At 44.0% G+C, this 14,530-nt stretch overlaps 1 protein-coding gene across 3 annotated transcripts in view; it reads right to left on the bottom strand.

Annotated features, from left to right (window-relative positions):
* SNX15 (sorting nexin 15) overlaps positions 1 to 14,530 on the bottom strand; it is a 35,841-nt gene that overhangs the window by 11,673 nt on the left and 9,638 nt on the right. For all 3 annotated transcript variants that reach the window (XM_075326775.1, XM_075326776.1, XM_075326777.1), the window contains exons 3-6: positions 10,859 to 10,979; positions 8,273 to 8,388; positions 7,829 to 8,009; positions 2,713 to 2,853 (exon numbers count right to left, since the gene is read on the bottom strand). In XM_075326775.1, the coding sequence (XP_075182890.1) occupies positions 2,713 to 2,853; positions 7,829 to 8,009; positions 8,273 to 8,388; positions 10,859 to 10,979 (559 nt within the window). The remainder of the gene's footprint in view (positions 1 to 2,712; positions 2,854 to 7,828; positions 8,010 to 8,272; positions 8,389 to 10,858; positions 10,980 to 14,530) is intronic.

Genomic DNA, 14,530 nt, shown 5'->3' with positions numbered 1-14,530 from the left:
TTTGATTACTGCTTTGCACACTCTTGGCATTCTCTTGATGAGCTTCAAGAGGTAGTCACCGGAAATGGTTTTCCAACAGTCTTGAAGGAGTTCCCAGAGATGCTTAGCACTTGTTGGCCTTTTTGCCTTCACTCTGCGGTCCAGCTCACCCCAAACCATCTCGATTGGGTTCAGGTCTGGTGACTGTGGAGACCAGGTCATCTGGCGTAGCACCCCATCACTCTCCTTCTTAGTCAAAGAGCCCTTACACAGCCTGGAGGTGTGTTTGGGGTCATTGTCCTGTTGAAAAATAAATGATGGTCCAACTAAATGCAAACCGGATAGAATAGCACGCCGCTGCAAGATGCTGTGGTAGCCATGCTGGTTCCGTATGCCTTCAATTTTGAATAAATCCCTACAGTGTCACCAGCAAAGCACCATCACACCATCACACCTCCTCCTCCATGCTTCACAGTGGGAACCAGGCATGTAGAGTCCATCCGTTCACTTTTTCTGCGTCGCACAAAGACACGGTGGTTGGATCCAAAGATCTCAAATTTGGACTCATCAGACCAAAGCACAGATTTCCAAGGGTCTAATGTCTATTCCTTGTGTTCTTTAGCCCAAACAAGTCTCTTCTGCTTGTTGCGTGTCCTTAGCAGTGGTTTCCTGGCAGCTATTTTACCATGAAGGCCTGCTGCACAAAGTCTCCTCTTAACGGTTGTTCTAGAAATGTGTCTGCTGCTAGAACTCCGTATGACATTGACCTGGCCTCTAATCTGAGCTGCTGTTAACCTGCGATTTCTGAGGCTGGTGACTCGGATAAACTTATTCTCCGCAGCAGAGGTGACTCTTAGTCTTCCTTTCCTGGGGCGGTCCTCATGTGAGCCAGTTTCTTTGTAGCGTTTGATGGTTTTTGCTACTGCACTTGGGGACACTTTCAAAGTTTTCCCAATTTTTTGGACTGACTGACCTTCATTTCTTAAAGTAATGATGGCCACTTCTTTTTCTTTACTTAGAATTTGTATTATGGCAAGAAAAAAGCAGCTAAAGATTGCTTTACACGCTGCGACAAGGCTAGCGATAGCTAGCGATGTTGTGCATGATAGCACTCACCCACGTCGTTCATGCGACATTTGGTGATTGCTGCCGTAGCGAACAGTATCGCTACGGCAGCGTCACACACACATACCTTTTCAGCGACGTCGCTGTGACCGTCGAACAATCCCTCCTTCAAGGGGGAAGTGCGTTCGGCGTCACAGCGACGTCACTAAGCGGCTGCCCACTAGCAGAGGAGGGGCGGAGATGAGTGGCCGAAACATGCCGCCCATCTCCTTTCTTTGTCATTGCCGGTGGACGCAGGTAAGGAGAGATGTTCATCGTTCCTGCGGTGTCACACATAGCGATGTGTGGTGCCGCAGGAATGATGAACAACCTCGCTACTGACCAGACAATGATTTTTGGTAAATGAACGACGTGTCACAGACCAACGATTTTGCCTCTTTTGCAATCGTTTAAGGTCGCTCATAGGTGTCACACGCTGCGATGTTGCTAACAACGCCGGATGTGCGTCACAAACACAGTGACCCTGACGATATATTGTTAGCGATGTCGCAGAGTGTAAATGGCCCTTAATAGTCTATTCAGTAGGACTATCAGCTGTGTATCCACCAGACTTCTGCACAACACAACTAATGGTCCCAACCCCATTTATAAGGCAAGAAATCGCATAAAATAAATCTGACAGGGCCACACCTGTGAAGTGGAAACCATTTCCGGTGACTACCTCTTCAAGCTCATCAAGAGAATGCCAAGAGTGTGCAAAGCAGTAATCAAAGCAAAAGGTGGCTACTTTGAAGAACCTAGAATATAAGACATATTTTCAGTTGTTTCACGCTTGTTTGTTAAGTATTTGATTCCACATGTGTTAATTCATAGTTATGATGCCTTTAATGTGAATCTACAATATTCAGAGTCATGAAAATAAAGAAAATGCTTTGAATGAGAAGGTGTGTCCAAACTTTTGGTCTGTACGGTGTATGTATATATTTTTGTTCTTATTTCCATTGGTAACTATTAAATATATGCAGGGGTTATCCAAGTAGATATGATAATCCCTTTAAAGACTCTAAAAAGTGTATTCTCTTGACTACTGAAACTTTTTTTCAAAAATGACGGATGGTTCTAACTTGATTAAAAAAAATAAAAATAAAAATAAAAAAAGTATAGTCAGGCCGCTCTGATGGACTATTCCGGGGCACTATGTGATAACATCTCATTCATCAGTCATCTGATCACTAAGACCTGCGACTAGCTGCAGTGGTCTAATGACTGGAGTAGAACATCATCTGAGGCAGAAACCTAAAAAAAGCCCTAAGTTCATTTATTTAAATGGTACTCATTCCTATTTTTAGTCTAAACAGGACAGATTTATCAAAGCTGCTTAACAAACAAACGTGTTGTCAATATCAACCAATCACAGCACAGCAGACATTTTACCAGACTCCGTTGAGAAATGAAAGCTGAGCTATGATTGGTTGCTATGAGTAACTGAGTTTTTCTTTTACACAGTTTTCATAAATGAGACTCATAGGCCCAGAATAGACTAAAACTCTCTAAAAACTTACTACGGTATAATATAAGAGTGGGAGAAAAAAAAATGCTGACATTACAAGTTTAACATAATATTCAAAGCAGATGACAGTGATAGTGAAAGGAAGGGATCATGTATACCTTCAGCATAGCAAGGGTCAAAAAGCGCCAAGTCATTGGGAGCCAAGGTTTTTGGAGCTGGAGGAGCATTTGCAGCCTCTTCTTCCAATATCTGGCATATGTCTTCACCCAGATCAAATAGTAAATCAAACTGACTTGGTTCTGCACCAAAAAATAAAATGAATTAATACAAAATTAATTATATATAATATATTAATATATATATATATAAAAATATATATATATATAAAAATATATATATATATATATAAAAATATATATATATATATATATATATATATATATATATATATATATATATATATATATATATATATATATATATATATATATATATATATATATATATATATATATATATATATATATATATATATATATATATATATATATATATATATATATATATATATATATATATATACATATATACATACACACACACACACATTATATATATGCATATACATAGATAGATATGGGGAGGGAGAGGGGCAGGGGTAATGTCCCCCGCCTCACTCCCCCTCCGGCAGCCGAGAATATCAGCCGCAGCTGCCCCGGCACTGTCGCATGCAATATGCGGCACTACCGGAGTGTCCTCGGCTCTTCTTGCCACCGTGTAGCAGTGGTGGCAAGGTAATACAAGGGGTTAATGGTGATGGGGGACCACCGCCATTAACCCCAGGCTTGATCATGGCAGCGTTTATGTGACAGCTGACATGATCAACCCGTAAGTAAAGTGAAAAAAACACAGACACCGAAAAATCCTTTATTTTAAATAAAACCAACAAGCCTCGTTCACCATTTTATTAACCCCCCCCAAACACAGCTCCGGCGTAATCCACACAGCTCCGGCATAATCCACAGGGTCCTGCACTGCTTCCATCCAGCCGCGACTGTCACAGACACAGGCTGAATGCAGCAGACAGCAGAGGTAATTACCGGTCATTTCCCACGGCCAGTAATGTGAACTCACTGCCGACCGTGGGAAATGCAGCGATCTGTCATCTATCTATCTATCCCTCTATCTATTCTTCTGTCGATCTACTATCAGAATTAAATGTATTTTTTTTTTTTTTCTTCAATGTGCTTTATTGCATTGAATGCAATAAAGCACATCCCAACCCGCACGCGGCAAAACCGCGGCAATACCGCGAACAATACCGCAATAAAACCGCAGCAAACCGCATGCGGTTTTCGGGTGCGGTTTCCCGCGTTTTTTTACCGCGGGTGCGGTAATCTTTGAGAGCATGCGGAATTTACGCAAGGAAATTTCATTTCCCAGTGCGCACAGAGCCTTAAGTCTGGAACCCATGGACATCACCAAACGCTGGGTTTCCTCCTTCTTAATGCTTTGCCAGGCCTTTACAGCCGCAGCCTTCAGGTCTTGCTTGTTTGTGGGTCTTTCCGTCTTAAGTCTGGATTTGAGCAAGTGAAATGCATGCTCAATTGGGTTAAGATCTGGTGATTGACTTGGCCATTGCAGAAGGTTCCACTTTTTTGCACTCATGAACTCCTGGGTAGCTTTGGCTGTATGCTTGGGGTCATTGTCCATCTGTACTATGAAGCGCCGTCCGATCAACTTTGCGGCATTTGGCTGAATCTGGGCTGAAAGTATATCCCGGTACACTTCAGAATTCATCCGGCTACTCTTGTCTGCTGTTATGGCATCAATAAACACAAGTGACCCAGTGCCATTGAAAGCCATGCATGCCCATGCCATCACGTTGCCTCCACCATGTTTTACAGAGGATGTGGTGTGCCTTGGATCATGTGCCGTTCCCTTTCTTCTCCAAACTTTTTTTCTTCCCATCATTCTGGTACAGGTTGATCTTGGTCTCATCTGTCCATAGAATACTTTTCCAGAACTGAGCTGGCTTCATGAGGTGTTTTTCAGCAAATTTATCTCTGGCCTGTCTATTTTTGGAATTGATGAATGGTTTGCATCTAGATGTGAACCCTTTGTATTTACTTTCATGGAGTCTTCTCTTTACTGTTGACTTAGAGACAGATACACCTACTTCACTGAGAGTGTTCTGGACTTCAGTTGATGTTGTGAACGGGTTCTTCTTCACCAAAGAAAGTATGCGGCGATCATCCACCACTGTTGTCATCCGTGGACGCCCAGGCCTTTTTGAGTTCCCAAGCTCACCAGTCAATTCCTTTTTTCTCAGAATGTACCCGACTGTTGATTTTGCTACTCCAAGCATGCCTGCTATCTCTCTGATGGATTTTTTCTTTTTTTTTCAGCCTCAGGATGTTCTGCTTCACCTCAATTGAGAGTCCCTTAGACCGCATGTTGTCTGGTCACAGCAACAGCTTCCAAATGCAAAACCACACACCTGTAATCAACCCCAGACCTTTTAACTACTTCATTGATTACAGGTTAACGAGGGAGACGCCTTCAGAGTTAATTGCAGCCCTTAGAGTCCCTTGTCCAATTACTTTTGGTCCCTTGAAAAAGAGGAGGCTATGCATTACAGAGCTATGATTCCTAAACCCTTTCTCCGATTTGGATGTGAAAACTCTCATATTGCAGCTAGGAGTGTGCACTTTCAGCCCATATTATATATATATAAAATTGTATTTCTGAACATGTTTTTGTAAACAGCTAAAATAACAAAACTTGTGTCACTGTCCAAATATTTCTGGACCCTTCTGTATATATACAGTATATACATATACACATTTATATTTCGGTATTTTTTTCTATACGGTATATAATATACTGTAAATAATTACATAATATAAAATGTACCGTATATAATATGCACAACATATAATGTACTTTATACACGGTATATACATATATACACACACATATATATATATATTTTACACACACATACATATATACATATATATATATATATATATATATATATATATATATATATATATATATATATATATATATATATATATATATATATATGTTGTTGTGTAGTTGCCAAGTGTTTGTGTAGGGGCTGTACATGTTCTGGGTGTTGTCTGGGTGGAGGGGGGGGTGAGAGCGGTGTTGTTTGTGTGGAGCGCTGTGTGTCTGCAGTGTTGTCTGTGTGAGGTGCTGTGTGTGTTGCACAGTTTGTGTGGGGTGTGTGTGTGTGTTTTGGGGGGGAGGTATGTTTTGTGCAATGTGTGTGTGTTGCGCGGTATGTGCGTATATTTGTGTGTGCTGCGGTGTTTGTGTATTGTGTGTGTGCGGCGTTGTCTGTGTGTGTGGGTGTCTGTGTAGGGGGGTGTTTGTGGTTGCCAGTGTGGTGTGTTGTGCAGTGCGTGTGTGGCGGTGTGTGTGTGTTTTGGGGGGGGGGGGGGGGGGAGGTGTGCACCCCCCATCGTGCTCCATCCCCCATGCTGCACACGCCCATCGTGCTCCATCCCCCATGCTGCGCACCCCCCCCCCCCCCCCCATCGTGTTTCATCCCCCCATTCTGGGCACCCCCCATCGTGTTTCTTCATCCCCCCATTCTGGGCACCCCCCATCGTGCTCCATCCCCCCATGCTGCACCCCCCATCGTGCTCCATCCCCCATGCTGCGCACCCCCCATCGTGTTTCATCCCCCCATTCTGGGCACCCCCCATCGTGCTGCATCCCCCATGCTTCACCCCCCATCGTGCTCCATCCCCCATGCTGCAAACCCCTCAGAGAGGAGTATAATAGGAGTATAATGGGAGGAATTGTCCTGGGGGGAGGTGTACAGGTGCCAAACGTGTGCGGGGGGCGTGGCCTAGCGCCATAGGTCGAGGGGGCGTGGCCTAGCGGCAACGGTCGAGGGGGCGTGGCCTAGCGGCAACGGTCGAGGGGGCGTGGCCTAGCGGCACAGTGTCAGGGGGCGTGGCCTAGCGGCACAGTGTCAGGGGGCGTGGCCTAGCGGCACAGTGTCAGGGGGCGTGGCCTAGCGGCACAGTGTCAGGGGGCGTGGCCTAGCGGCACAGTGTCAGGGGGCGTGGCCTAGCGGCACAGTCAGGGGCGTGGCCTAGCGGCAGTCAGGGGCGTGGCCTAGCGGCACAGTCAGGGGGCGTGGCCTAGCGGCACAGTCAGGGGGCGTGGCCTAGCGGCACAGTCAGGGGGCGTGGCCTAGCGGCACAGCGTGAGGGGGCGTGGCCTAGCGGCACAGCGTGAGGGGGCGTGGCCTAGCGGCACAGCGTGAGGGGGCGTGGCCTAGCGGCACAGCGTGAGGGGGCGTGGCCTAGCGGCACAGCGTGAGGGGGCGTGGCCTAGCGGCACAGCGTGAGGGCCGTGGCCTAGCGGCACAGCGTGAGGGCCGTGGCCTAGCGGCACAGCGTGAGGGCCGTGGCCTAGCGTGAGGGGCGTGGCCTAGCGGCACAGCGTGAGGGCGTGGCCTGGCCAAACGGCCAATGCATGCGGGGGGCGCGCGGCCAGGCCGAGCCCAGCGGCCAATCCGTGTGGGGGGCGGGGCCAGGCTGAGCCCAGCGGCCAATCCGACGGTTGTCACTGTAAGAACACCACACCGGGTCAGACCTGGGAGAATCCGTGGGTTGTCCCATCAGGACAGGAAACCAAACTGATGTGGAGGAGAGGTACCGCCTTTTTATCAGTGGGTTTCCTGTCCTGATGTGGGCGGAACCTATCTCTCAGGTGGTGCTGTCATGGGCGAAAGGGAAAATATCTCCTTTTTCCTAATATTCATGGCAGGTATGGATTTCATTATTCACACTTTCAAGTTAGCAAGTGGCATTTTTCATTGTATGCTTCAATGTTTTTCGGTATGCTTATAGCATTATACTATTATCTAAGCTTGATGTGCAGCCTTATCCTTATGTACTATGTATTTTTTTTTGCTTGCACTAATATATATATATATATATATATATATATATATATATATATATATATATATATATATATATATATATATATATATATATATATATATATATATATATAGGGGATCGGCAGCAGTCATCTATGGATAATGTATGGACAGCTATAGGCTTTTCCCTTCAATAATCAAAATTAAAAAGATTTTACAAAAACAAAAATAATACACTTAAATGTTGAGTAAAAGATCCCCATATGAGAAAATAGAGAAGAACAAAGTTCTAGGTAGGCAATGCAGAAGAACGTGCAAACATTCCCTTGGTGAGCACTTACCACCACTACTGATGGTATCCTGGACTTCACGCAACACTTGTGTCTCTGTCTCATCAGAGCCATCCACCTCTTCTTGTACTTCTATAGAGGAGCTTCTGACTGGTTCTGGGATTAAAGGAGGCGGCAGAACCACTGTATCTGCAGAGTCCGGACCATCTGATCGCATTGTAACGTCTCCTGTCTGGTGATAGAACCAGTGCAACATTAAACAAGTAGAAAGCAAAAATTGCCAGTTCTGAATTATTAAGGGGCATTGCTCACTTTTGCATCTGAGAGGAGCGGTACCAGTGACAACCCCATTTACCCACCACCATGAAAGCTCAATCAGCAGGTATCATGGACGGCAGACCTGTGAGATCGTTATGTCATCGGCACTGCTCGTCTTTGATAAGGAAAAGTGAATGAGGCTGATTATCCCCATTAAGCTATGTTTAAATATCTTACCCTGAAGAATTCCTTTAGCTGTGGACTATTATTAAGGGCAACAATGTTCACTGTGAACCTCAGCATGTCTTCTGCAGCTTGCCTTCGTTCCTCTATAACGGGAGCCTCGAAACGTCCTGGAATATGTGAACACCAATGTAAATTATGTCACTAAATCATATGTTGTAAAACTACACAGCAGATAATATATAATTTTATAAATATATATATCTGTAGTATCCAGGCGTTCCCCAGGATAGTAACTGCCTCTTTCCCCGTCTGCCTGTCTCTCTCTATCCGTCTCCCCACCGACATCTTATTACCTGACATATAAGCTTCTTATACTATGAATGTCTTTTGTTCCTATAGCAACCACTCACAGCTCCTACTAATAACCTGTAGTTCCAGGCTCCATTTACTTTAATGGAGGCATGTTTTTTGGAGTGTAACTGTAAAGCGCGGGGTTACATTTTCCTGTCAAAACATAGTCTACGACGTTCCCTGGGTCACATGAGGAGTCTGTGTAAAATTTCGTGATTGTAAATGCGACGGTGCGAATACACTTTTCGTTAAACTTTTTCCCCATTATGTAGATAGGGGCAAAATTGATTAGTAAATTGGAATGCGCGGTGTTAAAATTTCGCCTCACAACATAGCCTATGACGCTCTTGGGGTCCAGACGTGTGAGTGTGCAAAATTTTGTGGCTGTAGCTGCGACGGTGCAGATGCCAATCCCGGACATACATACATACATACATACTTACATACATACATACATACATACATACATACACACGCACACACACACACACAAGGTAGGGGCAGTATAAGCCATAACCAAGCCTTACAGACCACAAGTCCCAGGAGCAACTTCATCAATATTTGTAAGATCCTGAGCGTTAAAATATCAATTCCTCGTACATGTATTAGATATTTTTTTTTAATAAACATATTGAAAAACACAGAAATCCTACAATTCTAGAGACTGCCCCCAAAAAAGTGTAAATAAAATAAGAAAGAAATAAATAAATCAATCTTTATTTTATAGATACCAAAACAACAATTAAAAAAGGGGGTAGGTAGTGGTATAATACAGATAGTGACACATGGAAATGGCATAAGGGACAATGGCAGTGTATGTGAATTATATTAAATAGTATCAAGTACTTTGCCCCTTTAAACTAGACTACATGTTATTACTCTAAAATAAGATACCATAAATTCATGTATAAAGTGCATACAATTAGAGAAATAAAGGTTTACTGCCAGAAGATCAAATAATGGACATGACCACTAGAGGGCGATCAAGTCACACAAGAAATACATCTGCTATTAGCTGTGATATAGAGAAAAATAACAAAATTTAGAACAAGTGTTTACAGATATTTGTGAATTTTTCATTGTTAGGAATACTTCCCCTATTCCTTCCCATTTTGTCCAATAATATTCTTCTAATAAGACGTTAACTCATTTACACTTATTCCCCCCCATAAACAGGAAGTATTTATCTGTAATGTCTGTGTTGGAAAAAAAAAAAAATCTAATAAAAATATGTTGTACCAGATATTTGTGAATTCTCAAAGTCACAGAAAGATGAAAAAAAAAAAAGAAATAAAGTGGTTAATGTAATAAATAATCACCTGTAAAATATAAATAACAGTTTTATATCTAAGGAATCTCAAAACTCTGGCAATGGAGAGGTAGTCACTTAATGTGTAATTACTAATGACGGGCAGACTGCCAGGTACCTGGGACTGGCAGGTCTAACCTGGTTAAAAGAAAAAACAACACACAACAAAAACCTGGTTCCGGCCTGGGATTGATCCTGGTTATCTGGCCACATGCCGATCCCCATATAAGTCTATGGCGACCAGAATTTGGCAATTAAAAATGGTGGTAGAAGGGATAGGAGCAGCTGTAACTGCTTCCAGGTCGCTCATCCACTTATGGGGCTGCTCATTATCCTTCATGCATATGCACTGCTATCCCCTCCCACAGGCATCTGTGATTGGTTGCAGTCAGATGCGCCATAACCCTGAGTAACAGCGCCTTTCACTGCTTCCAATTACAGACACTATGTGTGTTTATCATACAGTAAAAATAATTAAATAAAAAAAAAATTGGGGTAGGGTCCCCCTAGATTATGATACCCGCACTGATAAAGCATATGGCTACAGGCTGCAGCCCCCAACCGTGCCCTTATCTTGGTGGTGTATTAAAATAAAGGAACCACATGTGGCTGCTTTTTTTTTTAATGAAGAGAAGGGGCTTGGATGGAGGAATTTGCACAGAGGACCTGACCCACAAAGGCCCGCCCCGCAGCACATGTCAATCAAAGTATGCACCAATTTCTGGACCTTTATCAACATTTTTCTGCAATCAAGGATCCAATCTGAAGAGTGAAGTTCTGGTTTTATTCCCCATGCTAGCACCAATATAGCACTGCCCGTACTTTATATGAGAAAATCCTGGTGGTTCGTTCCCTTTAATAGTATAAAGTGAAAGCCGCCACAAGATTGATGGCAAAGAAAAGTGAAGTGCTTCTGCAAGGAAAAACTTGGCGGCTGCTCCAGCGTCTACAAGATGTTCTCATAGCATAGGACTCACCAAAGACCTGAGCACGGGGAAAAGGAGGGAATTCCTGAGTGCGCTGGAAGAGGTTTCTGTGAGTGTACGAGAGCTCTCCATGAAGTTTCTTGAAGTCACTGTAGCGTTTCCAAACCACAATCTAAAGAGAATGAGGACAGAGTGATTAAACTGCATAAACAAGACCTGGAGAGCAAAAACTGCCCCAAATCTATCACAATGGCTCCCAATGCATGGCAAGTCTAGTGCCCCTGGCTATACATGTTAGGCTAAGTTCACACTTCCGTTGTTTTGCATCAGTCACAATCCGTAGCCTTGAGGAATTATGGTATCCTGCAAAATATTTTGCAGGAATCCAGTTTTTCCCCATAGGCTTCTATTCGTGACGGATTGTGACTGATGATGCTGCGTTGCATCCGCTGCGTCGCGGTCAGTCGTTTTTTTAACTGACTGCCGGCCGGGAGCAACGCAGCATGTAATGTTTTTTGAGCAGCGCGATCCGTAGGATTTCGCTGCGCATGCGCTCTCTGGCTCCCCGCCCCCGTAACCAGGATAAACATCGGGTAACCAAGCAATGCGCTTTGGTTAGTTACCCGATACTTACAGTGGTTACGGATGCAGGGAGCCCGCGCTAAGCTGGTATCCAAGATAAATATCGGGTAACCAAGCAAAAAGTGCTTTGCTTTTACCCGATATTTACCCTGGATACAGTGTGCAAGGAGGCCGACACTTCACCACTCGGCTCCGCCCCCTCGCGCTCCGCCCCCTCGCGCACTCCGCATGTACACACGCATGTAGACACACACACACACACTCACTCACCTGTCCCCAGCCATGCAGACCGCGGCACTGACGTCCTCAGCTCCGCCCCCAAACTCCGCCCCTCCCCCCGAACGCCGCCCCTCCCCCTCGAACGCCGCCCCTCCCCCTCGAACGCCGCCCCCCGCACACAACGGAGTCCGACAAAGAAATTATTTTCTTTGTCACCGTTGTCATCCGTTGTACAACGCATCAGTCACATGCGTCAAGCAATGCATGTGACTGATGCAAAACAACGGAAGTGTGAACTTAGCCTTAGACACTTTTCTGATCCTTATACCACCTTTTCGCAGACTTACTGTACACCAATATACTGCCGCATATATTTTTCAGCTCTAGTTTGCCAAATTCCCTTTTCTAGACATTTTTCAAAATGGCCCAGTAAAGCATAAATCATACAGGAGCACTTTTTTTTTGTAATAAGTTAAATTGTTCTCCTCCCGTCTCCCCATTAAAAGAGACTTGAACCAGAATTTGTTTGATCCCCTCTATATTAAGAGAATATTCCCATCTCCAAGATCCGATCCGAATATGTAGAAAGTGTAATAATAATTATATTAGCATTGGATTATAATTACATTTCTATCTGTTTTGTGGTTTTTGTGTGCAGAATACATTTTTGTTAATACATTCTATTTTGTTAACAGCAGTTATTAACCCGGGCGAAGCCGGGTAGTACAGCTAGTAATAATAATATTAGCACATACCTCCAATTAGAAGTGTAGTATAGTTCTCCTGATTATAGTCATGTCTCTTACCTCATGTGCAGGGCATTGCAGCACCTTAGGTATCTATGGTTATGACCGCTAGCAACTAAATGACGATGTGTGTGTTCATAACCATGGATACCTAAGGTCCTGCAATGCCCTGCACATGAGGTAAGAGACATGGCTATAATCAGGAGAACTATACTACATTTCTAATTGGAGGTATTGCTAAATTATTATTATTATTATTATAATACCTACTACATATATTAGGATAGGATCTTTTAGATGGGAATACCCCTTTAATGACTGTCAGCATTACACTAACAGGCAATTTTTTAGGCCAGGTCTCTGATGACACCTTACAGCAGGTCCCCAGGCACCATAGTAAAGCATTGTGCCAATAGAGGGGGAATCCACCAACATCTTAGGTGCTACTGTAATTATTGACCACAGCATCAAAGGGGTTAAATGAATGCAGACAAACGTTATTAGGCTATGTGCGCACTGGAAAATGGAATTCTCTCAAGAAAATTCTGCAGGCATTGACAGATTACCGCACCCGCGATAAAAAAACGCGGCAAACCGCACCTGAAAACTGCATGCGGTTTGCCGTGGTATTGTTCGCGGTTTTGCCGCGTGCGGGTTGGTACATGTGCTTTATTGCATTCAATGCAATAAAGCACGTTGAAAAAAAAAAAAAAATCATTTCCTTCTGAGATAGATAGGAGATAGATAGATAAAAGAGACAGATAGAAACATAGATAGAGAGGACAGATCGCTGCATTTCTCACGGTCGGTAGTGAGTTCACATTACCGGCCGTGGGAAATGCCCTGTGGTTACCTCTGCTGTCTCGCTGCGAGGCTGCTCTCAGTGCTGTTTGTCAGTCGCGGCGGGATGTAAGCAGCGCAGGACCTGTGGATTACACCGGAGCTGTGTGGACTACGCCGGAGCTTTGTTTCGGGAGGGGTTAATAAAAGGGTGAACGAGGCTTACAGTCAGGGCCAGAAATATTTGGACAGTGACACAAGTTTTGTTATTTTAGCTGTTTACAAAAACATGTTCAGAAATACAATTATATATATAATATGGGCTGAAAGTGCACACTCCAGCTGCAATATGAGAGTTTTCACATCCAAAAGCGGAGAAAGGGTTTAGGAATCATAGCTCTGTAATGCATAGCCTCCTCTTTTTCAAAGGACCAAAAGTAATTGGACAAGGGACTCTAAGGGCTGCAATTAACTCTGAAGGCGTCTCCCTCGTTAACCTGTAATCAATGAAGTAGCTAAAAGGTCTGGGGTTGATTACAGGTGTGTGGTTTTGCATTTGGAAGCTGTTGCTGTGACCAGACAACATGCGGTCTAAGGAACTCTCAATTGAGGTGAAGCAAAACATCCAGAGGCTGAAAAAAAAGAAAAAATCCATCAGAGAGATAGCAGACATGCTTGGAGTAGCAAAATCAACAGTCGGGTACATTCTGAGAAAAAAGGAATTAACTGGTGAGCTTGGGAACTCAAAAAGGCCTGGGCGTCCACGGATGACAACAGTGGTGGATGATCGCCGCATACTTTCTTTGGTGAAGAAGAACCCGTTCACAACATCAACTGAAGTCCAGAACACTCTCAGTGAAGTAGGTGTATCTGTCTCTAAGTCAACAGTAAAGAGAAGACTCCATGAAAGTAAATACAAAGCGTTCACATCTAGATGCAAACCATTCATCAATTCCAAAAATAGACAGGCCAGAGTTAAATTTGCTGAAAAACACCTCATGAAGCCAGCTCAGTTCTGGAAAAGTATTCTATGGACAGATGAGACCAAGATCAACCTGTACCAGAATGATGGGAAGAAAAAAGTTTGGAGAAGAAAGGGAACGGCACATGATCCAAGGCACACCACATCCTTTGTAAAACATGGTGGAGGCAATGTGATGGCATGGGCATGCATGACTTTCAATGGCACTGGGTCACTTGTGTTTATTGATGACATAACAGCAGACAAGAGTAGCCGGATGAATTCTGAAGTATACCGGGATATACTTTCAGCCCAGATTCAGCCAAATGCCGCAAAGTTGATCGGACGGCGCTTCATAGTACAGATGGACAATGACCCCAAGCGTACAGCCAAAGCTACCCAGGAGTTCATGAGTGCTAAAAAGTGGAACATTCT

This window comes from Anomaloglossus baeobatrachus, chromosome 10, assembly GCF_048569485.1.
Source record: "Anomaloglossus baeobatrachus isolate aAnoBae1 chromosome 10, aAnoBae1.hap1, whole genome shotgun sequence".
Taxonomy (NCBI): domain Eukaryota; kingdom Metazoa; phylum Chordata; class Amphibia; order Anura; family Aromobatidae; genus Anomaloglossus; species Anomaloglossus baeobatrachus.
This window is presented reverse-complemented; position numbering and strand designations above follow the sequence as displayed.